The following is a 27228-nucleotide window of genomic DNA, read 5'->3' as shown; positions in this document are numbered from 1 at the left end:
AAGATATTTCTACTGACTTGTGGGGAAGTAGAGAGAGAAAATGAACACAAATAAGAAAGTTGTGAAGGAAACACTGTTTTTCCAATAACAAAAAGGAACCTTCTCTGCCTAATGTTCTCCCCTTGTTTTACTTGATAAAAGGCAAAGCTATTAACTGGATAAACTCGATTACTTCAAAGTCTGAATTGTTCCTAAATAAGAAACCTGTATGGAGAACTTGGATTCAAAATGGTTCATGGTTAAAAAACTGTGGAATAACAGACTTGTAGTTAAAAATAGAGCCTGATACCATGCAAATGACAGACTTGTCACCTTAATGTGAAGCCACAGTGGGTTTTCTACATCATGGATCCTCTTCGTATCTTTATTCCTTTTTCTTTACCTTCCATTCTACCTCCCATCCCTCCACCCCAATCTACCCACCCACCCAGTTATATTTAGTATTACAGTCTGTGGATTTCTAAAATAATTCTCTCATGTGTTTTTGAGTCTCACTGAAGGGAAACTAGTTCATGTCATATTATTACATGTTATATATTTAGCTTTCTATTTTTGAAGAAATAAATAGAAAAAATTCTTTTTCAACAATGGGTGAATTCCAAGAAGCTTGGAGCCTGGCTTGGAAAGGGTGGGGGACAGGAATCTGGGGAGCTTTTTCAGGGTTTGAATGGAGGCCAGACTTCCGGGGTGGCACATAGCGGCTGGGGCAGGAGAAGGGTTCATCCCTGCACGGTCTGTCAGTAGTGACAGTTGAGGAGGTGAGAGTCATAAATCATGTCCCAGCTGTGAAGACAAAAGGACTCGGATTCTCCCAAACTGGAGGCAGTGGAGCAAATCAGATCAGCAGTGGTGAGGAAGAGACTATGCTTCTCTGTGTGACGCGGTGACAGCCGGTTCAGGGTTGTAAGCAGAAGAGGCTGGAAAAGCCATATAAATGGATGAAAATTCAGGAACTAGAGGAAATTCAAGCATGCAAGGGGTTCTGGGAAGCATTTGTCACTGTCTCTGGTGAATTCAGACAGCCTGAGGGGCGTGCAGTGGGGGTGGGGGCAGCGCTGGGAGTTGACAGATGGTCAAGAGAACCGGACTGTGTGTCCAGGGGACTATCTCAAGGTTTGCAGGGCTTCCCTGTGCAAGAGTCTGCTCGGGGACCTCAGCCTAATCCCCACGTGCATCCAAAGCCAGCCCACCTCTTCTGCTGGTCAGCCACTGGCCACACAGACCGGGCACCCTGTCATCCCCTCGGGAAATGCAGCTCCTGTCACATGCCTGCCTGAGTCAGAGAGGCAGGGCTAAGAAGCTGTCTTTCACGGAAGAAAATAATTGTGCTGCCATAAGCTCAAGGGGCTTCGTATTTCATGCTTCTCTTCTAGTTACGGGTAAAGGGTCTGAAGGAAACGAGAGGCCATTGTGCTGGAGAATGCACATCCTCGCCCCCATTTTTGCTCAGGTGTGATGGCAAGCGTTCGTAGAGGGTTGGCTGGGGGCAGGGCAGGCGGCTTGAGGAAGAGCAAAGCTCAGTGCTCCCTGTGGAGAGTGAGTCCATACTGAGCCTGCATTTATTACAGGGGCCCTCAGCTCACTCAGCTAAGGATGTCTAACGAATGGCCCACTGGGCTCCTGTGGTCCCACCCCCAGATCAGCATCAGGGACAATGCTACCCTTCCATACTGAGTTCAGACGCAAGTCAGAATCTCACTTGAAAACAGGCTTACAGCTTACACTGGACAACTCAAAGAGAGAGGACCTGGAATGGTCGAGCAGATAGATGTCCAGTAATTAGATGTTTGCCCTGCCCTATAGATAGGTCATAAAAAATTATTTCTGGCAATCACTCTTATTATGGGCAAGGCCCCAATTAAAATTCTTTAAGAGAGAGGTAAAAGTTTCTCGTGAGTCTGCAGGGTCGATTGCCTTTAACTCAACCCACAAGCCATCCTAGCACACCTTGGGGAGGTCCTTTTTGAACCCCTTCGGTCTCTTCCTTTATTATCCAGTGCTTGATCTTTCTGAGACTTCTAATGTTTACAAATCCTGACCACTTTTATGTAATTCTCAAACAAGGAAAATTCAGGCAGCTCCAGCTGTGACTACAACGCAGAAGGGATGGTTTCTAACGGCAGCTGAAAAGGAAAAATTGAGTTAGTATGGATGCCCTGACCCCAGTGTTTCCTCCCTTAGCTCCCTGGAAGAGGAGAGGAGATGAAACACATCAGCTGGGTTCACTGAATAGCCTGGAGGCAGACGAGGCATATCTGTCTCACGAATTATTATTAGTGGACAAATAATCTGTGTTTTGTCCGTCTTGGCTGGTGGGTCCAGCCCAGGCTGTCAGGAAAGGAGATTTTCCTGGATCCACATGGACTGGAATGGGTTGTGAGACACAGTGGATCATCAAGGTACCGAGGGCAGGACACAGCAGTGCCACTGGCCACCCTGAGCTCCTCCTCTGGAAGCATCGGAGCAAGGAGGGTAGACCAAATGCAGGGCAGGTCTGAACTGAGTGTAAAATATTAGAATGATTTGGCTCTGCCCCTGAAAGAGAGGTGATGCACAAAAATAAACCACATCCGGGGAAGCCTGGCATGAAATTAAATTCCAGGGCTGCAGCTATAGCTCTGCCAGTGGGCTACTTGCCAATGTGCGGAAATGCCCTTGTCATGCAAAGTGGAAGTGGTGAGGGAGGAGAGCTGCTTCTGTGGGTATCCTAGCACTGCAGGGGCTGCCCCACCTGTCTTTAGTTCCTTGTTATTCAAAGTATAGTCTACAGACCTGCAGCGTTGGTCTGCTGTGGGAGCTTGTTAGAAATGCTGAATCTCAGGCAGGCCCAGGGGTAGGGTGAGGCCAAGGACGGCCTTCTCCAGTGCAAAATTTAAGGGGTCACTCCAATATTCGGTAATCAAGATAAGTAATATTTTTAAAAATCAAAATTAAGGTACAAATTCCACAATGAACCAAATATCGTCATTTTCGATGAAGACAGGATCTGACCCTGCATTCGAATATCCTGCCCCTCAGATATTTGGATTGCAAATATTTTCTCCCAGTCTGCACTTTGTTCTTTCACTCTCTTAACAGGGTCTTTCACAGAGTAAAAGTTTTAAATTTTGTCAAAGTCCAATTTATTGGTTTTTTTTTTTTCTTTTATGCGTCATGTTTTTGGTGTCATGTCTAAGAGTTCACCAAGAGTTCACCAGTCTTTGGGCCCAAAGATTTTCTCCCATGTTTGCATCTAAAAGTTGTACAGTTTTACATTTTACATAATTTAAATCTATGGTCTCTTGAATTCACTTCTGTATAGTGTATGAGATTTAGGTGAGGGTTTTTTTGGGGTTTTTTTGTCTATAGTTGCCTAGTGGCTCCAGCACCATTTGTTGAAAAGATTATCCTTCCTTCATTGGATTGTTTTTTGCATCTTTGTCAAAATTCAGTTGGCCATACTTGTGTGGGGTTATTTCTAGATTCTCTCTTCCATTTCATTGATTGATGTATTTATCTCTCTGCCAGTACCTCACAGTCTTGATTACTGTAGCTATATAATAAGGCTTGAAATTTGGATAGACCGATTTTCCCACTTTATTCTTTTTTCAGAAAGGTTTTAACTATTCTAGTTCCTTTACCTTTCCATGTAAATTTTAGAATTATTTTGTCTGTATTTACACCAAAAAATCTTGCTGGGATTTGGACAGGAAGTGCATTAAATTTATATACCTATTTGGGGAGAATTAATACCTTTACAATGTTGAGTCTTCTAATCCATAAACATGGTACGTCTCTACATTTATTTAGGTCTTCTTTGATTTCTGTCATCAGCATTTTGTTGTTTTTAGCATACAAGTTCAGTATGTATTTTATTATAATCATACCTAAGTATTTCCACTTTTTGAGTGGTTATAAGTGGTCTTGTATTTTTTTATTTCAATTTCTTCATGTTTGTTGCTGGCATATAGAAATACAATTAATTTTCTTATGTTTACCTTATATCTTATGACCTTACCAAACTCACTTATTCTAAGGATTTCCTTAGATGTCTTGGGATTTCTAGGTAGACTGTCATGCCATGTGACAGTAGAGACAGTTTTTTCCCCCTTTTTGATCTCTGTGTCTGTTATTTCCTTTTCTTGTTTTACTGAGCCAGCTAGAACTTTGAGTCCTATGTTGAATACCTGTGGTGAGTGAAAACACATGTCCTCGCCTTCTTCCTGATCTTAGGAAGAAAGCATTTAGCCTTTTGCAATAAAGAATGATGTTTGCTGTAGGTTTTCATGGATGTCCTTTGTCATGTTAAGGAAGTTCCCTTCTATTCCTAGCTTTCTGAGTTTTTACTGTGGGGAAGGAAGAAATTTCTTCTACCCTTCTAGATTCTGGGCCCCAAACTCAGACCTTGCCCTGTGTGTCTCTTCATCTGGCTGTTGATTCATCTCCTTAACATCCCTTGTAATAAATCAGTAATCTAGTAACTAAATGCGTTTCTTGGATTCTGTGAGCTGCTCTGGCAAATTAATTGAACCCAAGGAGGAGGTCGTGGGAACCATGGAACTCCACAACACAAAGAGTCAATCTTAATGGAAACTATGGCTTATCGTTAATAACAATGTGTCAGCATATGAGCTCATGAAGTATAACAAATATGCCACATTCATGCAAGATTTGATGTAGAGGAAGTGGTGTGTGTGTGAGGGGGACAATGAGAACGGGAGGGGCTGAGTATACAGAACTCTATGTACTATCTGCTCAATTATTTTAGAAATCTAAAATTGTGCTAAACAATAAAGTCGGTTAATTATTTCTTTTTAAACTTTCATTTATTTTTAAGTGTGTTTTTCCAGGACCCATCAGCTCCAAGTCAAATAGTTGTTTCAATCTAGTTGCGGAGGGCTTAGCTCACAGTGGGCCATGCGGGGATCGAACCGGCAACCTTGTTGTTAAGAGCATTGCGCTCCAACCAACTGAGCTAACCGGATGCCCAAAGTCTGTTAATTATTGAAAAAAACGAAGAGATTTCACATTAAAAGTAAAACCAACTGTGATGAGAATTATTTTTAAGTTTTAAGAGAGCGAGTAGCAAGGCCATCCTAGGCCCTTATTTATAAACTACACAGCCCGCCTTGCTACGAATCCCATGTTCGCTTACAGAATCCCTCACCTATAAAATATATCCAGGCCTCCCTTCCTCAGAAGAACAAGCTCAGGCCCTGTTGGATTTCTACAATGACCCCCCTTGGAACTAAGAGGACCACAATTTTTATCCACCTTCTTAGGTTGCTGAATTTTTTCATGAAAATGAAGTTGGGTATGTCTGGTAAATTTCAAAAAAAAAAAAGCAGCATCACAAATTCCTTCCTAAGGAAAAAAGCCTTTTCTCTCTCTGAACTTTTCTCAACCAACTGTAATGACGGTTTTTTCGTCTGATGTTAATTCTCTCTAATTACGTAGAAGGCCCTTTAAATTTGTTTCGGTGGTTTTTCTCTTCTGAGTAATGAAATGAGGCAATCAGCCTACCTTTCATAACATAAAAAGGCTGCTGCTTCTTTTCTTTTTTTATTTGTAATTACTCCTGCACTTTGGAATTTCTGCAAGTGATCACGGGGGTAATTCCAGTCTGTTGCTCTTCTAGGGAGAGACTTGTTTTAAACCCCTCTAAACCACTGGCTCATCCAGCACAGGACCTTTAAAACTGGATCAGTCCCCTCGAGTTCTAAATCCTTTTGCTCTGGGGGCTGCAATCTGGTTCCACAACCTCTTGAATCACCAACTTTGAATGGTTGCTTTCGAAAGTTGGCACTTTCTATTTAAATGGCAAGAAAGATGGGAAACAAGCCTTCCAGGGCTGAATGTATTGATTTCAATGATCACCTTTAATCCACACCTTTCCTGTTTACAATGTGCGGTTTTCTTCTCTCCATTAGAAAGAGCCAGAGACTATCTGCACAAAACTGGAAGGTTCATTGTGATTGGCGGGATCGTCTCTCCCGTCCATGACTCTTACGGAAAACAGGTGGGTTCCTCTTTTGCCCCTCTCCTCCCTCGCCTCCCCTTCCTGACCTGATGGCTTCTCTGGTATCAAATTGCCCCACTGCCATTTCTGCCAAAATTCCTGGAAATGCAAAATGCCTGGGAACAGGTGTGCTGCTTCCCGTCTCTGGACCACAGTCTGACCTGAGCAACTGGGTGTTGGGCTACAGCTGGAAGGAGGAACAGCAGCCCACAACCAGGCAACCGCTCACAGTGCCAGGCTCAGTCCAGACTCATTCAAAGAGGAGCAGGCCCCCCTGCTGAAGGCCAAGTGTGACTTGGCACGGATGTCCAATTAGTGGCTGTTTAACGGGCTAGGCAAGTCCTTCCTGGGATTTTAGGAGAAAAAAAAGGCTTCTAGCTTTTATACTCTGATTTAAAATTCATTTCCCTGCCCCTCCCTCCCTGCCACATGTCCCAGAAAAGCGAGGACATGCATCTCCCAGGCATTCCCCTTCCTCCCCCAGAAACAACTTGGTGGGCTCCGGAGGAGGTCACCTAGGCCGCTAGATTGAGCCGTGAGACAAGGCAGCATCTGCCAGGTTGAGCCTCATCTCCGTGCTGGGCACACTGGCTGCTCCGTTGCGAGAGGCTACTCCACACACCCTTCATTGTTTTCCTTTCCCCTCTGCCCCTCCATGCCTGTCGGTGTGGCAGATGGACAAGTAAAGGGGTCACACCCTCATTCCCTGTCACCACTGAGAAATGGCTGCACTTCTGTAGTGGGCTGACTTGGGATGGTGTCTTGGGGAGGCTGTGGAGAGCAGGTGGACGTCTCAACGGTTGCTTCGTTGCTTCCCAGGGCCTTGTGTCCAGTCGGCATCGTCTCATCATGTGTCAGCTGGCCGTCCAGAACTCCGATTGGATCAGGTAGGGCTGGCCTGATGCCGCCAGAGGCAGGTGGCCTTGGGACTCACTGGGTGTGGCTGGAGAAGAAGGATGGGTGCCAGCAGCAGTTTGGATCCTGTAGGTATGAGGAGGCTAGAGGCGATCTGAGCCCTGTTCACTAGCAAAATTAAGCTGAGTAGATGTACAAAGCAAATTGGCTTCATTCAAAGATTCATGAATTGGGCAGCATCCCATCTAGCATATAGGATGGAGCTCCAAGGAGCTGTACAAAATGGAAGGCTTTTCTAGGCAGAAGGGGAGGCAAGAAGGCATTGTTCAGGCTTAGGTAACTTCCCTCTGGCGAATGGGAGGAGTCTGTCAGGCTGGTTACCTCACTAGAGCTGACCAGGAAATTCCAGACCGACTGGTTAAAATTACACTGCTGGGAGAGGCTGAACGGCAGTTAGCTTAGGTATTAGGTCTTGGTTCAGAGATGTGGGCCTAGCACAAGTTACTTCATTTTGTGTCTGTTATCTTTTTTTTTTTAACAGCCCCACACAGGCCATAGTTAATAGACCTTCCGGGGTGGCCCAACTGATAACATTATTTTTTAACCAAGCTACGGGGCCCATGAAACGACCAAGGGAGCTCTCGGTGTTTCTGAATGCTCCAGCACCTTTGCATCCAGGAGTATTCTTGGAGCTTCCAAACATTGGGTTTGCGGTGAGGCATGTCCAGAAAATCCAGAATGCCTTTCTACTTTTATCTCCACTCACTTCCATGATCTCTCAGTGCCTTTCAGGACATGTTCCCTGGACTTGGCTGTTTTCCAGTCCTGAACTCAGGGTCCCGAGAGGGGTGTGGAGGGTGAGCGCTCACTGCCTTGTGCTCTGACACGCCTCTAAAATGGCAGGTGCCATTAGCCACTCAGCTTGCAGTGTAATCAAAGCAAGCTTCCCCTGGTTAGGCTCCCCGAAGTTCCTACAGTTATAATTTGCATGCGTTGATGACGTTTTTTACAAAATAATAGCACATCATTTGTACTGTAATTTTCCCCCACGGAAAAATAAGAAGCGCCTAGAGGTTTCCATGAAAGGAGGACAGTGAAGGAACGCTGATGACCTTCGAATGAGGGATGCAGAGAGTTAGCGGCCAGGAGATGGGGTGGGCGGAAATGAGAGCAGTGAACGGAGGCGACAATGGTAATTACACAGTGATCCTTGCCAGTTGTGTGCAGTGATCTGTGTGAGAAGCACATGCCCCCGGCAGACTTTCTCATCCCCTCAAGATGTAGATTAGGTAGCGAGACAGCAGCTTTTTCGCAGCGGAGAAACAGGCCCAACGAAGTCAAGGGGCTTGAGAGTGAACAGCCCCGGTGTGGTGAAGTCAGGAATAGAAATGAGGCCTCTTAGTGTTGGGATCCATGATCTCCCGGGGAAAATGGGGTCCAGTGGGGAAAATACTGCGCAGGAGGCTGTTACTGCTTGGATGTGCTGAGGAGATTCTGAACTCATTCCCTCGTTCATTGAACACATATTTACTGAGCACTTACTGCCTACCTTGCACGGCTCTAGGCACTTGGAAAATCAGACTTCTGTACAGATATCACGGTGGAGGCTCAGAGCTAGCTCTAGAGATGGAGGCTAGGCACGGGCAGGGCCTCTGGAAATGGGGGAGCCTGTTTGGCCAGGTCAGGTATCTGCACATTTCAGGGGAGGGGTGGTCAGGGATCTGGGGGAGCCAGGCGCAGGACAGGCTGACTTTCTAAGGGTTTCCAGTTAGTGAGATCCCATCTCTGGGAACCTTAGGTGTGTGTGCATGGCGGGAAGTGGGCAGGGAATGCTTAACTGCTAAGAAAATGTTGAGAAATATCCCAATTTAGCAGCTCATTAAGTTTGCAATTAAGGCTGAGAGCTGCATCAGTCTGGGCTGGATCCTGGCTCACTTCACATCCTCATGTGCAGGAGGGTTTGGCCAGCCTAGGTGTCTGTGCCTTCCAGTCTGACTGCCGTGCCCACCCCTGCCTGCAAGACACCCCTCTGGGCAGGAGGGCAGACAGGGACAGATTCCTGAGCTCAGGTAACTACAGCCACCATTAGATGAGGGCCTGGCTCTCACAAGCCTATAAGTTCCAGAGGAGAATTCCTATTTTGCAGGTAAGAATCAGAGCAAGACACCGTAATAAGCACTTTACATATAACGGTCATTGAGCCCTTCTGATAACCCTACAAGAGAGTCACTGCTGTTATTCCCATTTTACAGATGGGGAAAATAAGCACCAAAGGATCACATAACTTTCCCAAGGCCCCTCAGTGGCACGTTCTGGGGCTGGGGTTAAACGTGGGCAGACTGGTATCAGCAGCTCTGCATGTAAGCCCATGTCATACACCTTTCCTTATACAGAGGGGAAACTGAGGCTCAGGAAGGTGTTGCAAGCCCATGTTTTATCTGATTTGAGATCTAAGTACATGGTATGACCAGGTCTGCTAAGCTCCCTGAGCATGGTCTTTGGAGTACATGGTCTTTGGAGGGAACCAATAAGGAAAGCATGTGAGAATGGAAACAAAGGAAATGCTCTTTCCAATTCTGTCAGGGTGGACCCCTGGGAGTGCTATCAGGACACCTGGCAGACAACCTGCAGTGTGTTGGAACACCATCGGGACCTCATGAAGGTGAGCTGGGCCATGCTGAGGGGTGGGTGGGCCACAGAAGCCAGGCAGGCTGAGGAAAGGGAGCTGCCGGTCCCCTGACCTGCTGCAGTTTCCGGTTTCTCGCCAGCTGTGGGGGAGACCAGCATGAAGGAGGGCGGTGAATCAGGAACCCAGAGCAGCACCAGGGGCTGCTCCTGTCTTGCGCCTCCTGCTGGATCTCACCTGGGGCAGTTTTCATCTTCTGGCGGCAAGTTCATGGTGGGAAGAGGGAGACCACAGGCGGAAGACTTTAGAAAGTGAGGCGAGAAGGAGACCAGGCAAAGAAAGCAGAAGGGAGGGGCTCTGGGAGGAGGTACAAGCAGCCAGGTCCTCCTGCCCCACCTGTTTGGGACCCAACGGTGCCTTCACTCCAGCACAGGATGCTGTGCTGAGGACGTGAAACCTGCCATCACTGTACCGTCATCCCCACTCATTTCTCCTCCCACGAGTCTCACAGTGTTCTAGTCCGTTGCATGAGTGAGTAAAAGGAAGCACAGAGAGGTGAGCCGATGTATCTGAGGACACACAGCAACTGCTTAGTGAACACAGAGGAGAACCCGGAGCTTGCGGCCGGACTGCCGTGACTGAAGAGCTGGTTGCCAGGTTAGATCGGGTTCCACACCAGCCAGTGCAGACAGCACCCTTCACAGATCAATCCCACCCCATCGACTCCCATGGTGACAGGAGGAAAAGCAGTGCAAACCCTTGCAAGATCCCCAACCGACCAAGACCGGATGCAATCAATCCTGCTCTCCTCCAACCCTGAGGAGGGGCCCTCCCAGCCCCAGGCAACAACCAAATGGCATGTTCTAACACCGGGAGTGCCTCCATCCCAGCCGTGTTTTCTGTCCCGGGGTCTGTCAGGATCTTCTCCGTGGGGAGCTGTCGGCAGCCCCTGATCACCCCATACCCCAGCAGCCGTGCAGCCATGCTTTGTTCTAAAAGATGCGGAGCCTTAGTGCTCCAGACCATCCAGGGGGTGGAGCACCAGAGAAGTCGGCGGACTGGCCGGCTGTGGCTTCATCTGTTAAGTTTTTCCCTCGTGGAACAGAAGAAAATACAGCTCCCTTCTCTCCACTTTCAGGACCCTTTACATACATCCTGAGTCTTTTCTCGTCCCTCTGAAAGGGCTGTGACGTAGGGTGGCACCCCCGTGCTGGTCTCCACAACAGCAGTCATAAGACATCCCATCTTACTAAGGATGTATCAGTCAGGTTAGGCCAACGTACGCAGTGGTAACAAACATCCCTAAAACCTCAGTGGCTTCGCACAAGTTTATTTCTCACACTACATGCCAGCTGGGGGGGTCATCTGGGGACCTGTGCTCCTTCTAGTCACACAGGAGCCTCAGGCGCCATGACAGAAGGGAGGAACCAGGGATCCTGTAGGCATGCCTGAGCCCTGGCTGTACCAGCTGTAAAGCCTGTATACCATTTTGCTGTCTAAATGCCCGGGCTTCCCGAACCCTCCCTCTGTTGCTCATGGCCAGAGGCATGAGTCTGAGCCAAAGAAGCTTGGCCGGGAGCCCCAGCTGTTGCAGCGATGGGCACAGATGGGCAGAGAATATAGGTCACCACGGGCCCCCTGCCTTGGAGCAGAAGCTTTCAGCAGCTTCCTAATAACTCTCCTCCTCCCCAGTCTTAGCATCAGGCCCGTGTTCCTGGCATGGAGAGTAGACCTTTTGGAGAGATAAGCATGGGGCTGAAGACGTGACTCAAGGCTATGTACTGAACGTGAGAGCCCACGGAGCGCTGATAAGGGCCGAGAGCGGCATGCAGCCCGTTCTCTTCTTCTGCGGCACAGAACAAGTCGAAAGGGACTAACTAACGATGCATGCAGCAAGAGGAAGAGATTCCTGCGCTACCAGACCAGTTATTAAGTGAGAGTGTGGCATTTTCTTTCCCGGAGGTGACATAAAACTAGAAAAGAGGCAGACTGTCCCTTCCATTCCATCAGCCACAGCTGGACAGAAGGTCCCACTAGCAGGCTGAGATGCCCCCGGTGGTACCCGATCTCAGCTGACTCCCAGATGTGACCCCTCCTGTCAGGATTATTAGCACAAATGACAGATTACCCCAAAGGCAAAAGCCTGTCCTTCCAGGGCTCAAGACTGACCTGGCGCTCTACTTGCAGCGTGGCTTACGGGAGAGGTGCCTTCAGAGGGTCACCCAGCCCAGGGGTTTGGGGGTCGTCTGGCCGCAGGACCCAGAAAGCATGGTGGGTGGGGGTGGGATACTGGCTTTCAGGGAAGGGACCTTGAATTAGCATTGCCTCTAGTGAAGGTGAATAGATTAGAAATTCATCCTTTGTTTGTTACCCAATAGTTACTGTGCCCTCACTGCAGGCAAGGGAGGTTGCTTCTGTGACGAATGCTGCCTTATCTGCTCTTTTCTGCAGCGCTGGAGAGAGGCAGCGGGCCAGATAACACAGGACAATGGTTAATACACGCAGAATTTTTATTGGGCGCTGGAATGTGTCTTCACACTGGCGAGGAGTGCCCAGAACCCCGCCTACCCTGCTGCAACACAAACACCCTGCTCGGCCTGGCACTATTCTCTGGCTTGGCCCTGCCATTGGCAACTGTGGCCTGGAGAGGCGGCAGGTGGTGATCATGCCTGGTGTTTGTATGACCTTTTCCAAGCCTACACAGCTCTTTTGCAGGCATGACCTAATTTGAGCCCCATGAAGCAGGCAGGGAAGGCAGGTATGCACGTTAAACGGAAGGTTACAACATCAGCTGCTGTGTACGAAGGTCCTGCCACGTGCCAGACACTCTATAGGCACTTTGCATATGCTCACTCGTGTAATCCTACGACGATCCAGAAAGGCAGCTATGTTGCCTCTCTACGCCAGGTTCAAGAGAAATTAAGTAATGATCCAAAGTCACACAGCCAGAGGGGACAGAGCGCAAACTGAAACCTTGGTCTGTGTGCAATGCCATATCCCATGCTTTACCCACTGAGCTATCCTGCCTCCTGCCAGCGCAGGGTGGCACGCAGTGCAGCTGTGTCCAGAACCCACCCCCAGTGTTCTCCCTTGGCCCCAGGGGGCCTCACCATAATGGACAGCAGATGAGAATTGGAAAATGACTGGGACACGTTTTTCATAAATTTCTTGGCTAATGACACTGACTCTGCACTTCTCGCTTTCCCTAGCGAGTGACTGGCTGCATCCTCTCCAATGTCAACACACCCTCCATGACGCCTGTGATCGGACAACCCCAAAATGAGACCCCCCAGCCCATTTACCAGAACAACAACGTGCCCACCAAGCCTACTGCAGGTAGGGGGACATTGATACAGAGCAGTGGTTCTCAAACTTCAGAATCACCTGGAAGGCTTGTTAAAATCCCGACTGCTAGGCGCCACCCCAGAGTTTGATTCAGTAGGTCTGGGAGAGAGAGGAGAATTTGCATTTTTAACAAGGTGATGCTGACGCTCTTTGAGAAGCCTTAATATATAGCATCAGAGAGAAATAGTCACAATCAGAGACAGAGACAGAGACAGAGGGTGATGGTGTGCATTCTTCTTCTGCATTTAAATGGAAATATAATTGCCTTAACTGGGAATTATAAGCACACAAGGGAGCATTTTTCTGTGTCTCTTCCAAGGGCGTTGAGGATCTTGCCCAAGGTCACACAGTGAGGAAGTAGCAGGGCCAGGAGTCTGCGTCCAGAATCCCACACTCTTAGCCACCTCTTCAGTGACACAGAGCAGGGGGTCCCCAACACTTACCCAACACCTAGTACTCTATGCCCGCTCGGTGCTTTACAGGGGTCCTCATTCAATGCAGTGCTTCTGTGATAGAGATATTAGGTTCCCATTTACACGAGATTCAGAGAAGGTAAGTGATTTGCCTAAGGCCACACAGCTGAAAAGTAAAAGAGCCAGGGTTCATATTCAGAACTGTCTGGTTCCAAGGTCCATTTTCCTGCTAATATTTTATTTCAGTCCAATTGCAAGAGACAGATCCTGGTGTTACTTTTCAAGCCTAGAGACCATAAGCTATTATGTCATTAGTCTGTTATAATACAGGATAATTCATAAGGAAGAGCCAGAATTTCATAGTTTGCATACAGCTGCATGTGGGGGTTTCAGAAAAATGTTCTGGATTAGAGGCTAGAGAGATTATTGAAAACCAGATCCCTCTCAGCCAAAGCAGGGTGTCTGATTATTCTAAAGACCATCTGCATGGGAAGGAATGCTTTAGCCGGGCAGAAATTATTCCAAATGAATTTGTTGCATCAGGCCGCATCTCCTTAGATCTGGGTATTAGTATTCAGTGATGAGTAAATGCGCTTGATATTGAAAAATGAAAAAACAAACAGCTTACATGGCTTTGAAGAACAGAATATAATCCAGCTGACGTTATGCAGACATAGCTGCATAATACACATTTGAGAAAATGGAAGAAAATAAATGATATACCAAGTATGTCAGTGGTGGTTATCTCCAGGTAGGATTAGGGGTGCTTTTCTATTTTCCTCTTTATATGTTTTCCTCTTCTACATTTTCCAATTTTTCAACCACGTAACAAACATGACAAGATAATGAAATCCAGTCTGGCTCAGAATGCTTGTGCCTGGGACTGTGAATGAGAAGAAGGAACTTTCGCTGTCATATTTCTGTTCTTTCTCTCCACCCTCCTTCTGCTGCCCACTACCCCCCCCCACCCCCTCCATTGCACCCCTGTTGTTGACAGTGGCCCAATGCCAGGCTGACACGAGTGTAAGTTGTGAGTGGTTCTCTCCCTCTGTCCCTGTCTGTCTTGCTTTCTCCCATAGCCAAGATCTTGGGGAAGGTGGGAGAAAGCCTAAGCCGGATCTGCTGCGTCCGCCCGCCCGTGGAGCGCTTCACCTTTGTGGGTAAGGGAGTAAGGACCTTTGTTCCCAGTCCTGCCTCTTTTCTTTCCACCCTCCCTCCCCCTGTACCTGATGGTCATCCCACAGCAGGTGAACAGGAATGTCACTAAGCCTGCAGTGCCAGTGCTGAGCTATTATGGGAGCCCAGAGGGCACCACCAGCCTGGCCCAGGGCTGCCTGGGAGACGTCACTCGGTGATGGGCCCATTTCCCACCCCCCACAGAATGTGTCTACCTGCCTACAGGTTTTCAGGAGACCCAGTCCCCTCCCTCAGGTCCTTCCAGCTCCAGCAATGTCTGTACTCCTGCTGATAGACTAAGAAATGCACGTTCTTTCCTAATTCCCCGGTTTTTGGCTGCACCCTCAAGGGCTCAGTGTGGATGAGACTGTCCTAGTCCCTGGGGCTCTTTCAGAGTCCTCAAATTCATCACTGCAGACGAGCTGGAGGTCTAGAGCTCATTCTTTCCATTTTTGGGGACTGACTTCTGCCATTTCGGAGATTTCCAACTTCAGGCATCTTGAGAAGGACCTAAGAGGGGCGGATGAGGAGGAAGGGAGGCAGGGGACAAAGGTGGCATCTCTGTGGCCTTGTGCAGGCCACGCATCCTCATGCAGGCATTGCACACTCCGGAGCACACCTCAGAGGCTCTTTCACATCTTCCTCGGACTCTTGCTGCAGTCCGCCACGTGAAAAATCTCAGTATGCTTGGTTTTGCTCGTTCTTTCAACCAGGTAACCGCTAAGGAGAAAGGGCCACCTCCTTGGGACTCAAAGCTGTCTCCTTAGGTTTGGAGGACGCTGCTCTTGTGGCCAGCCTCCCTCCAATACAGAAAGAAACAGAAGGCGCTCAGCATGAGCATGTGTGTGTGATCGGCCCTGGCTCTCCAACGAGCCTGCCTAATTCTGACAGTCCCAGAAATGTGACGTCCACCCTGAAGCCTAAGGAGAGCCAGGCTTTCCCCCTGTAGGCTGGACTGTGCTGTGCATTCTCTCTACTCAGGTGCCCTCTGTGCAGGGCGGCAAGCGCACCCCGACTCCCACCAGCCCCACCCCATCCTATACTCCTTCCAAGGAGTCCCAGTTGGGCTGCGTGTAGGGTACCAGGAAGTCGGGGCCCTAATGCTTCTGTGTTCCCTCTTTCCTCCCTAGATGAGAATGCCAACCTGGGCACGGTTATGCGGTACGAGGAGATAGGTGAGTGCGGCTGGCAAAGCAGGGCATTGCGGCCACCTGCCTCTACCACGGGCTAAGTGGGGGAAGGGAGAGGCTTGAAAACCTTGGGTCATGTTTGCCACAGGGTCTCCTCTCAGAAGAATGACTGCTCCCCAGCGAAGACCAAAGTCTCAGTAGTCCCCCTTTTACACTTTCTAACTGGAGGCATGCCAGTTCCCAGGAGATAGGCCTGGATCCTTTGGCAATTTTCCCTTCAGAGCCTCCTCTCCCTTATTCCAAAGACATGGAACTTGAGCTTCAGAACCAGCCAGAGAGACCCTTCTTTTGCCCACCACAATGCGCAGGAGGCAGAAGACCCTCCCTGCCTCACCCACTCTTCACCCCCCCACACCTTTCCCTCCCCCCGGGCCCCAGGCCTTCCTGATCGGAGGATTTGCTCGCTTGGAGACAGGACAAGGAGCAGAGAGGGAGCTGAAAGCCACCTCCACAACCTCTTTGCAGCCTTGGGCAGAGGCTAAGGCATCCATGGCCCAGGGCCTCGTAGGCCCAAGGCCAGAGCAGGTGGGGGCAGTTACATGGAGCTTTCAGATGGGAAAGAGCTGACCTACCTGAGGAAGGCAGCTAAGTGCTGGGTAACTCTAGGCAGCAAACCAGAAAACCGAAATCTTTCCAAGGTTCCAGAGGGCATGATAGACACAAGTGGGAGACACAAGTGTCTGAAGCTAGAGAAAGAGCAGACTGAGTCCAGAATGTACCTGGAGTTGGCACAGGTACCAGGTGACAAGGAGGGTCAGTGACAGGCCCTGGATCTCTAGGGTGAAAGGCAGCAGACATGCTCAATCTGCAATGTCCAACTGCAGTGGCACTGCAGGCCTCCCCTTCCTGGTATTTCTCTGTCTAGGGCTGGAGGTTATCACATTAAAAACAAAACTAATGAGTACTCAAAACTCCTCCCTTTCTAATTGTTTCACTGTATTTTGATATCCTTTATTTACCAGCACATCACTGAGAGCCATAAAAAGCGGCCCCTGGTTTTCTCATTGCTCCTGAAAGCAGGCAGGCGCGGTTCAGGTTCCACAGCCCTACACACGGAAAAGGGAAGGATGGGAGCAAAAGCCCTCCCTGCACTTCCCCGAGGTTCCACACCTGGCCAGGAACTACCTTGTTGACCAGCCGAGCTCAGAGCAGTCTTCAGACTTTTAACTGTAGCACAATGCATATTCCTCTCCTTCCTTGTTCCAGAAGGAATTTACTGTGGCCAACCTTCAGCCGTGACCTTGTTTACCTTCCCAGCACCCAGGGCCATCCCTGCCATAGGGAGTTCCCCCTCCTACAGAGAGGTAGTGCCAGTGGGTGTTTGCACAGGGCACTACTGTGGGCCCATAACTCCCATAGTTATTTCACTGCAGCCTTGGGCGGGGCAGGGCTAATGTTAGTCCCATCTTACTGACGCTTCTTTCAGAGAAAGGAAAGCTGGGTGGCCACAGCTGTCAGGATGGATCAATGGCCTGGCCTGGCACAGGTGGTGGCTGCTGCCTCTGTGCACAGTGGGAGCTGGAAAAGGCCGCAGGGCCTGGGCTTCACATAGCACAGATTCCTGGGTGGGGAGGGTGGCAGAAGAGCACTGATTCTGGCTGCTGGCTCTGGATCCCTGGATAGGATGAACTGGGGAAGGAGGAGGTGGGATGCAGAGGAGGTGGGAGAGAGCTGCCCTGCTTCCAGACCTCTGTGCTGTGAGGTCCTCTGGCTCACACGTGGTCTCTTTTTGCAATCCCCTTGCACACTTCACGAGAAGGAATAAGCCATTATTCTCCTAGCTCAGTTAGCATCTAGGCTTCATTTGCATGTTCTTAACCAACTGACTGCACCTGGGCTGGTGGGGGTGGGGAATAGCTGCCCCAGACCCAAGGCTTTGCGGGCTGGAAAGGTCGGCTTTAGGCTCATGTAATAAAGCAGGAGAAATGACTGCTGCCCTCCAGTGGCCACACGTGGGATCACAAGCCCTGCTAGAACCTCTGGTCTGTGACAAATGATCTGCTCAGATCCTGCAAGAAAAAGTGGAGACCACACTCTTTAACTTTCTGTGCGGGGCTTAAAAAAACAAACAAAGAAAACATTACACACGAATGGGAAAAGGGTCTCAGACTGGGAAACAGTAAAGAAGCTCATTTTCATGGCTGTAGAGCCGTTTCCCAACTGGACTATGGATGTTTGGGAATGGATGATTCTGTGTTGTGGCGCCTGCCGTGCGTTGCAGAGTGGTGGGCAGCATTGCTGCCCTCAAGCGCACCCCTCGCCCCCGTCTTCACAACCAGAAATGTCTGCAGACACTGCCAAGGTCTGGAGACAAAAGAGCCCCCAGTTGAGAACCCCTGACGGCGGGGAGCTGAGGGCCAGCACCTCCTCTGGACACGGCCGCCTCATGGAGCTTTTAGGTGAAACGAGTTTCAGGGCCTCAGCCTTCCAACAGAGAACTGACCTGGAACTCTGAGTAGCTCCAAGTGGGGCAGAGGAACGTCGGATCCCAGGAATGAGCCTGGTCCGGCTCCTCTCAGCCATGCCAAGGCTGGTTCACGTCCACCCGTGGGGAGGTGGGCCGGTAAATGGTAATCCTGTGGCATAACATGGAGGCAGGAGGCACCACTGACCAGGGCAGCCCTCCCCCAGGGACCCCATGCTATAAGAGCAAAGGCCATGGCAGCCAGCCCAGCCGGCCCCGAAGGCTCTTACACAGTCTGCCTGCATGGCCTCTGTGGTCAGCTTCTCCGTTGTTCACTTATTGAATATGTCCTGAGCACCTACTGTGTGCAGGTCACTCTGCCAGGCCCTGGGGATGTAAAGATACCTTAAGGTCCCTGGGCATCAACAGATCAGTAGGCTAGTACGACATAGGGGAGAGAGGAGAGGAGAGGAGGCAGGAATATTTAGGAGTTCAGACCCAGTGTCCCATGGGGCTCCCCGAAGATAGTCTGCCCAAGTGGAACGATGAGTCTGTCGTCAGCCCAGCAGCCTTCCCCTGAGCCATCTGGAGACTCCGGCAGCCGGGACAAGCTCACCATCTGAAAAAGTCCTTGTCAGGGCCCTGGTCTAGCTATGGGGGCCGAGGCAGGCAGAGCTGGCGGCCAGCTCGTCCTCAGGGTCCTGGGTGGGGCCGTCTCACTGTTTCAGACAGGACACCCACAGCCACGGCCTCTTGACAGAGGGCCTGGGATGGCTGGGAACTAAGCACACCACCCTGACTCACAGCCCTGCTAGAGGTCTCTCCCCTGTGGTTCCAAGAATCCCAGATTCTCTTTTCCCCATTGCTCAGTTTTAATGAGCGAGTCAGTCTGCTGCCTGTTTTAAACCACGATGGGCCTCACTGGGATAATTCAGAGTGGGCTTAATGAGGAAAGAAAAACAACTGACAAGCAGGAAGTGTGCCTGGGAGTCAGAGGGGGGATGCTCAGAGTTTCTTGTCAGGCCCTTGACTGAGGGCAGTGGCCATGGAACGGGAGGACATTTGATGAACTCAGCTACTACCTGGTTACACTCAGTGTCCCCCCACTCCCCATCACGGGAGCAGTTCCCAGGTAAGGCGCAACAGCAGACAAGCCAAACTGCACTGACATTTGAGTTTGATATGGAGAAAAAAAGAGAGGGGCTCTTAGACCTTAGACAAGGCACATAGATGGCTCAGGCTCTGTTGGGGTGGCCAACCATCCTGGTTTAACACAGAAAGACCCGTGTCCCCAGGAACCGCACTGTACTGGGTGAACCAAGACTCTCCCTGAATAAGTAATTCCTCCCCTAGGGGACAAGGGGTGAAAAGAGCCTGAAGGAGAGGTGAGCAAAGCTTTCTGCGTTGCACAGTATACGGGGCAGGGGTGCCTGGAAGATGGCACTGGAGCCCCAAGGCTGGGGACTGCTGTGTGTATCGGGGAGGAAGGCTGAGTTGCTCACTCCTTGTGCAAACTTTGTCCCCCTCCTCAGAGCTGCGGATCTTGCTGCTGTGTGGCAGTGACCTGCTGGAGTCCTTCTGCATCCCAGGGCTCTGGAACGAGGCAGATGTGAGTAGCAAGGTTACAACTCCTCGTGCAGCTGGCATGGGGAAGGATGGGAGGGGCTCTTGATTTTGGCCTTTGGTCTTCGCTCTCCCCACAGCCTCCCTCCCTAGCCTGAGTTCCCTGCCACCCGTGAGCTCTCAGGAGGACAGTCCATTCACATCTCTAGGGAAGAAAGTTCTCGCCTACCCTAGGCTTTACCTCCTACCCCATTTTCACACTCACTCTTCGTCATGCTTGCTCCTGTAAAGCCTGTGGGAAAAAAGCAATCTGAGTCAGAATACCTTCTCCTAGTAGTGCCTGGGGGTGGTGTGTTTGCTCCCACTCGTGCTGGTGGCAGGAGGTGGGGGAGGGAGGGATAAAAAAAAATCTGTGCCCTTTTGAATGATTGTGTTTTGCTTTCCTTTGATTCCCTTTGAAGAGGTAGTAAATACCATCCTAGAATCCCCTCAACAGGAGAATGGGGGCAAGAGGGGAGAAGTTAATGGCAAAAAGTCCGTAGGATCATTCTGGCAATTGACTTGGGATAGAGGGAACCATGAAGTTCAACTTGCACGACTCAGAAGCTTAGTGGATGTCTTTTGTTCCTCTATTTGACTGAGATGGTCTTATGCCAGCTAATTCATAAGCTACTCACCCTTCATACACAAATTCCTTCTTGTTCTTTCATTAATTCATTTACCTACTAGCCAGGATTAATGCTGGTTCCCAATCCTATAGTCCTATGGAAGCTAGAGTCTCAGAGCAGTAATTCCAGACCTATGTAGTGCTTTTTTAAAATTATTATTATTAGCTTTCTGTGGACTCTGTGCAAATCACTCAACAACTCTGGGCCTCAGGTTTTTTGTTTTTTAACCTATAAAATCTATAGAATATTACCTGTAGCAGCCTGAGATTTTAAAGATATATACAATATAGTCCCTGCCCCTAAGTATTAGGTGGCAAGATGTATGCATATGAAATTTTTTCATGTACATATAGGGAGAGAGAGAGAGAGAGAGAGAGAGAGAGAGAGAGAGAGAGAGAGAGAGAGAGAGAGATCCTTTAGGATCAGACTCAAGATTCCAGTTCTAGTACAATACACCTCATGACAATATATTCTGAGCATCAGTTTTTCCCACCTCTAAAATGGGTATAATAATGGTACCTACCTCCTAGGATTTTGGGAGAATTAAGTGGATTGTCTATGTAAAGTGCCTAGCCCTGCACCTGACACACAGTTACATACGATTTACCTGAACAGACACAGAGATGTACACATAGATATTCCAGGTGAAGGGCATACATGCTAACATGCTGTGGGGTAACCAAGAGGGGAGGGATAGTCTCAGGGAAGCAAATTACACTGTGTTGTCCTTTCATCTCCAGCCCTGAACGATTTCCTGCAGGTGACATTCTAAATCCCCTTTCAGTTCTGGATTAGGTGGCTTAATTAACTTTTACTTTCCACTCTACTTCACAAGGTGCCATGAAATTAAAAGGTAATGCAGGAAAAGTTCAGTACAAGATCTCAGCAAAGCTCTTTCAAGAACCCAGGCAAATCCGGGCGATTGCCTGGGGCCCCTTCCCATGGGGAGACCCGGGCAGTGGGGGGCGGGGGGTGGAATTAAGTCAGCAGCAGGGAAAGTCTAGGGCCCCCTCTCAAGGGCAGACCCAGGCTTTTTGGAGCCTGAAATGTACACAGTTGGGGCCCTTTGTTCCTCCCGGTTAGATTGTTGACTGTCGTCCTCTGAATTCTCTCCAAAATGGCTGCCCTTGATGTTGTCAGATCTGACACTTGAAAACTAGAAAAAAGAGGCCCAGGCCTCTTTTCTTCCAGTTGGTCCCTGGTGCTAAAATGACGTGTTGGTGAAGCCAAAAAAACCTGAGAAACCAATAGCTGTTGATTGACGGGGAATGTGCCAGTGGAGGCGACATGAGGCCCTTATCTACACAACTGTGTTCTCACTTGGTCAATCCGGAGATCCAGGGCACCCAGCCTGGCTGCACCCAGAGGGCACAACAGCTCAGGCCAGCGGGGCCCCCCCCTCCTGGCCAGGGTGGTGAGGATTCCAGTCCACAGCACAGGCAGCAGGGGATTGGGGTGGGCAGACACTCAGAGCTTGCTCCGGAGTGCTTTCTAGAGCTTAGAGCTCTACCTCCCAGCACCCACTCGGCCAAATACCCAGCCCCTTGATTCAATCCACAGCCAATCTGTGAGGTCCTTAAAATCATGGCGTCTGAAGCAGAGGCAAAATAAAATAAATAAAATAAAATAAAATAATAAAATATTCAAGGAGCCGTTTCCTTATATAATGAGTGTGACTCTCAGTCCACAACACAGGTGTGCCAGGAACATCCCGTTTAATGTATTTAAACCAAATTAAAATCCAACACCAATCTGTACCCCACAGGGCTGATAAGAAGCTAACCTAAGTCATGACCAACCAGCAGAACCTGCGAGACAGGCTCTTGTGGGCCCTGAGCACGAGCGTCGATTCACGCGGGTCCCCACAGACACTTCTGTTCGGGCCTTCGTGGTCCCTTGAAGTTGGTGGCCCTCTGCTTCGCGCCCACCTGGGGCCAGGACTCCTAGCTGAGTCTGGAAGCCCCCCCACCTATGATCACCAGGCCCCATTGCTTTCTGAGGTTTTGACCCTAGAGTGATGTCTGGGAGGGACGGGGGAGTGGGTCTCACAGATCCCTAGCTTCTTTCTAGTATTGGGATGGAGGGAGACAGCAAAAGCTCTTCTTTTTATAATATTCTGGTGGTGTCTTCCCTATTTTCTCTCCCCTCCTTGGGACATCTAGTGAAATCTCTTTACTGAGATTAAAGCCATTGATTTCAAAACATTCTGTTGTCTGCCCTGTAAATGCCTCCCATAAAGGGTCTAGTTCTCTGCTAGAAATAGGGTTGGGGTTGGACAAAGGGCAATGTAGGGAGCAGGAAACTAGTTAGTAACTCAGTGAATTAATTAGCCCATGTCTAGAAAAGGAAGGTCTTTCTTCTAAGACTGGGTATAGGCTGAGCCCTGCTTATTCTACTAGAATGTTCTGCCGTCTGGGACTTGCCTGGAACTTCACTTCCTAACCAGGACGTTACCATGTATCAGGCATGTGAGAGACTTGCTTCCACCCCAGGTTTCCATTCATTCATTCAGCTCTTGTCAGAACACACTTCTCCTTGTTACCTGGTGTCCTAGGTGATACTTGTTGGCCAAGACCTCTGCTCGGGGGCTGAGCTCGAAGCCCTGAGTCTGCCCATGACTGAGGGCAGGAGAGCAAAGCTTCTTGGAAAAGTCCTAGGTCCTGGCTTTGTGTTCCAGCCTCCCATGTCTTCTCCAGGATTCTCAGAACAAGGCAGGAGAGAAGCCACTAGTTCAAACACGTCACAGGAGAAGTGGAAGCCCCTCTGCCCTTCTGTAAAGAAAGCTCAAGGGAAGTGTGGAGCAGTCCTGCCCCCACCCAGGCTGGGAAGCAGCTGACACAGTCTGTTCTACAGAAGGACTACCAGGGCCTCTTTTGGTCACAAACTCTCTGAGTCTGTCATGCGGGAATTCAACTCCCGCTCCCAGCACAACAACACAGGATATGGTGAGGCCGGAAAGGAACACCACCGGAGCCATGGATGGGGGTTTCATATCACTATATTCTCGATAGTGGCTGGTCGAGACACAAAAGCAAACATCTGCCAGTACCCCAACAGGGAGTCTTCCTGCACCCGAGTCTCTCTGGCGGCTGGCGAGACACACAAAGCAGGAACTACACAATCCGCAATCCGCCGATTTGCTAACCCCACTTGCTAGCCGCAGTCTGCCATCCGCTTCTCTGCCCACCAACCAACCAACCCCTTGCTGACAGCAATCCGTGCTTGCTAGCTCAGCCACAGCAGTTATATTAGTGGCCAATGACCAACTGGTTACAGCTGACGGCCATCTACTACCCGAGCCAGGACCTTTCCATGTGAGGCCGAGAGCCTGGAAACTGCTCTCTGGGACTCTGTCCCCACAGAGTCACTCTTGCTCTTTCTTTTGCTTTGGATTCCTGAACCAATGCTCTTCATCCCGACATCTAATGACACAACTAAAGGGACAACCCCACCCCCACCCAAGCACATCCCATGGGCATTTCCTATTAGGCACAAAGATCCATTAACCCACAGAGAATTCTGACCTTCTCTGACCAGTGACACGTCCCTTCCCCTGACAGCAGCTGCTGGAAAATTCCATATGCATTCATCAAGTTTCTCTCCCTAGAACACAAAAGAGCTGCTTGTGTGTTCTGGCAGTTGGCATTTTCATTCTTGATTTCTGAGAGAAACCAAGATTCAGGTTCTTGGAGATCAGGATTCTTGAGTCCAGATTCAGACTAACCTTGGAGATAGGACCCAGTCCTCCTAGCCTGTCCCATTCCTGGACTTTTTATTAGAGAACTGGCCTCCCCCCAGGAGACCTGATCTTTGCTGTGTGGCTTCCTGACACCAGCACCAAAGCAGGTGTCCAGTCCTGGACCAAGGTCTGCGGGAAATCCAGGCCAAGGGCGAAAGGGTCCACCTCAGACAGATTTGAGCAGGAAACTTTTATACTCACTCCCCTCCCCCAGACAAAACCTGTTGTCTGAGGACCTTATACTGCCAGCTGCTTTGTCTGTCATATTATAATGGAAGGCAGTCTGGCAAATTAATCCTGATTCAAGTGTTCTTTCCTTCCATCAATCTTGCAACTAATATTTACTGAATGCCCAGTATGAACACAAGCACGTTATTTGCCCTTGAAGCACTTGCAGTCTAAAAATAGCTTACTTTTTGTGATATTCCTTATAGTTCATGAAATACAACATGTAAAAACTTTAGAAGAATTTCTAAACCTAGTATGCACTCGAGAAATGTTGGCTGTGATTCATTCATTGGTTTTAAAATATTTATTGAGTAGCTACCATGTGCCAGACACCCGTTCTCAGGAACAGAGAAAACAAAATAGATCAAATCCGCGCCTGTGTGCACTTTCCTTTCTATTGGGGAGACAGGCCATAAACACTTGCATTGTTTCTCACTTGACCCCGAGAACATGAATCTCTATTCCCATTTACAGGTTTGGAAACCAGGGCTCACATGAATTGTGACTTGTCCAAGAGCACATTGCTATTGAATAGCAGAGCAGGACTTTGCATACATCTTCAGATCCCTCACCTAGATAAGACAGACAAGTGAGAGAAATGACATGTAATTCATAGCAGGCAGCACTTGAACTGGGCTTTGAATGATGGGTAGGATTGGTTTAAGTGGGTGGAAAGAGAAGGGCTTTTGGGGTTGAGAGAAGGCTGTGAAAGATCAAGTGGTGAAAACAAGACCTTTTGGGGGAGATTGTTCTGGCGGGTTGAAATCAAAGGTTTATCTTGGTCTTTATTTGGGAAGCTTTTGACTTTTGTAGCAAGCTGGCAAAATCATGAAGTTTAATGATTAAATACATTAGCCGCGCTCAAATGGTATTTGCATTTTAAATAAGCAAGGGCCAATATTTAACCTAAAGGTGGAAGCTTAGGCACCAGAGATGGACCAATAAACCAAGTGATTTCTCTTGTTTTCTTTTTCTTGTACTTCTCAAAGCTCAGCGTTCTAAAGGCTGGCTCTAATTGGCTGTATCCTACATATTTCCAGCCAACCAGCCATGGGCTGCTTCTCCATCCACCAGCGATGGGAAAACAACCAAAGAAAATAAACAGAGGAAAAGCCTGGGGCACTGGCCACTCCAGAAGAAATCCCAGGGCTCCAGGACAAATGGAGCAAAGACAAACATTTAGTTTTTCAGGCTCAGATGGTTTTTATCAGACAGGCCAGCCCCAGCCAGGAAGCCCGATGGACACTTGCTCCCCGGGGGATTAGGCCCCCTCCCCGCTCCCATAAGCCCAGTGCTGAATTTACAGGCTCCAGGGAAGTAGGCTCAGCGGCTACCATGGGAGATTCTGGTTCTCATGTGAAAGGCACGGTTGGCTTGGTTTTCAGGCTGTTGACATGAGTCTGGAATCCCCTGCCTTCCCACACTCCCCCAGTCAAATTGGAAATGGGAGTGGGGATGATTTTCTCTGGGAAATCCCTCTAAAGCATCATTCATTTATTTGCACTAAGAGAGACATCCTGGAAATGCACCCACCTTCTCGACTCCGACCGCACTGGCTTCTCACCAGAAGGGAGCAGGGGTCAGAACCGAGATGGATGACTCTTTATTGAAATGGGAGGGGCATGTTTCGGAAACCCCCCCACCTACCGCGTGGCTTCTGCCGGCTGCGCTCTCCCTGCGTCTTTTTTAACCCCACTCAGAAGTATACAAAATTACGTACTCCAGGGGGCGATGTGGAGTAACGGACCGAGGACAGCCCATCATAGCCTGGAGAAAATAGAACAGTGTTTTCAACCCCAAAAAGTTTCAAGTCACTAAAATGTGAGGCTTAAAAATGGATCTAGAAGAGATGTCATGTGGCAGAAAGAGCTCTGAAAGCAGACCAGAGTAGGTTCAAATTCACTTCCTAGCTGTGCAACGTGGACTAAATCTCACTGAGTCTGGGTTTCCCCATCTATGAAATGAGCACTGAGGCACGTATCTCAGAGGATAGTTGTCATAAGGAGTAAGTGGGATAAGAAATAAAGCTCCTAGCACTTGCCTGGGGCATAGCAGGTGCCTTCATAAATGTTTCTTCCCCTCCTTATTAATAGTCCCATGTCCACCCCCAAATCTCCTTGTAGGGACAGAGCCAGGAGAGCAGTTTCCAGGCTCTCGGTCTCACGTAGAAAGGTGCTGGCTCGGGTAGTAGATGGCCATCAGCTGTAACCAGTTAGCCATTGGCCACTGATATACCTGCCGTGGCTACGCAGGCAGGTAGGTTGGTTTGTTGGTTGGTAGAGAAGTGGACGGCGGATTGCGCATCATATGGATCCTGCTCCCTGTGTTTCCAACCCAGGCACCAGCGAGAGTATAGTGGTATAACTCCTCTATCTATGGCTCCGTGGGTGTTCCGTTTTGGCCTCACCATATCCTGCGTTCTGGTGCGGGGAGTGGGAGCTGAGTCCCTGCGTGACACTCCTCATCCGGAGAAGAGACATAAGTGGGCCCAAGTCACCCAAGTACCTTGAGAAGACAGCACTGTTTGGGGGAGACGGTCAGGATTCTGAACCCTGGTCTCAGAATGATCCTACAGAGGGTCTTACCAGTTAGGCTTGCCAGGGAAAGTCAATGTAAATTGGATTCTGTTGCTAATGGAAACCAAGCCCTCTGTTTACAACACTCTAATGGCTTCTCTTTGCCATTGGAATCAAACCCTATCTTTATCACGATCTGGTCCTTGTTGACTTCTCCCACCTCTCTGAGCCCGGGTTCCACCCGGTTTCCTTCTGTGAGTAGTTTTTGCTACCTCAGGGCCTTTGCACTAGCTGTGGCATCACCGGGGATGCTCTTCCCCTGGGGATCCCTAGATCTGGCCCCTTCTTGTCATTTATGGTTCAGCTTAAAAGTCATTTCGTTTTAATATTGAAGGGGTTCAGAACAGGCCTCCCTAAGATGTGCTACTTTGGCATGTGGATTATTTTGAGGTTAAGGCAATCAAGATCCTGTGGGCTAACGAGAAACTTTTACCTCTCCCTTAAAGA

General features: G+C 49.2%; 1 protein-coding gene across 1 annotated transcript in view; it reads left to right on the top strand.

The window, feature by feature from the left end:
• Nucleotides 1–27228, top strand: part of NMNAT2 (nicotinamide nucleotide adenylyltransferase 2) — a 107894-nt gene that overhangs the window by 72361 nt on the left and 8305 nt on the right. The window contains exons 2-8 of the mRNA XM_033093762.1: nt 5910–5998; nt 6818–6885; nt 9437–9515; nt 12689–12815; nt 14317–14397; nt 15544–15588; nt 19540–19616. Coding sequence (XP_032949653.1) covers nt 5910–5998; nt 6818–6885; nt 9437–9515; nt 12689–12815; nt 14317–14397; nt 15544–15588; nt 19540–19616 — 566 coding nt within the window. The remainder of the gene's footprint in view (nt 1–5909; nt 5999–6817; nt 6886–9436; nt 9516–12688; nt 12816–14316; nt 14398–15543; nt 15589–19539; nt 19617–27228) is intronic.

This window comes from Rhinolophus ferrumequinum, chromosome 22 (genome assembly GCF_004115265.2).
Source record: "Rhinolophus ferrumequinum isolate MPI-CBG mRhiFer1 chromosome 22, mRhiFer1_v1.p, whole genome shotgun sequence".
In the NCBI taxonomy this organism is placed as follows: Eukaryota; Metazoa; Chordata; class Mammalia; order Chiroptera; family Rhinolophidae; genus Rhinolophus; species Rhinolophus ferrumequinum.
The sequence above is the reverse complement of the archived record's forward strand: the minus strand, read 5'-3'. Positions and strand labels throughout refer to the sequence as shown.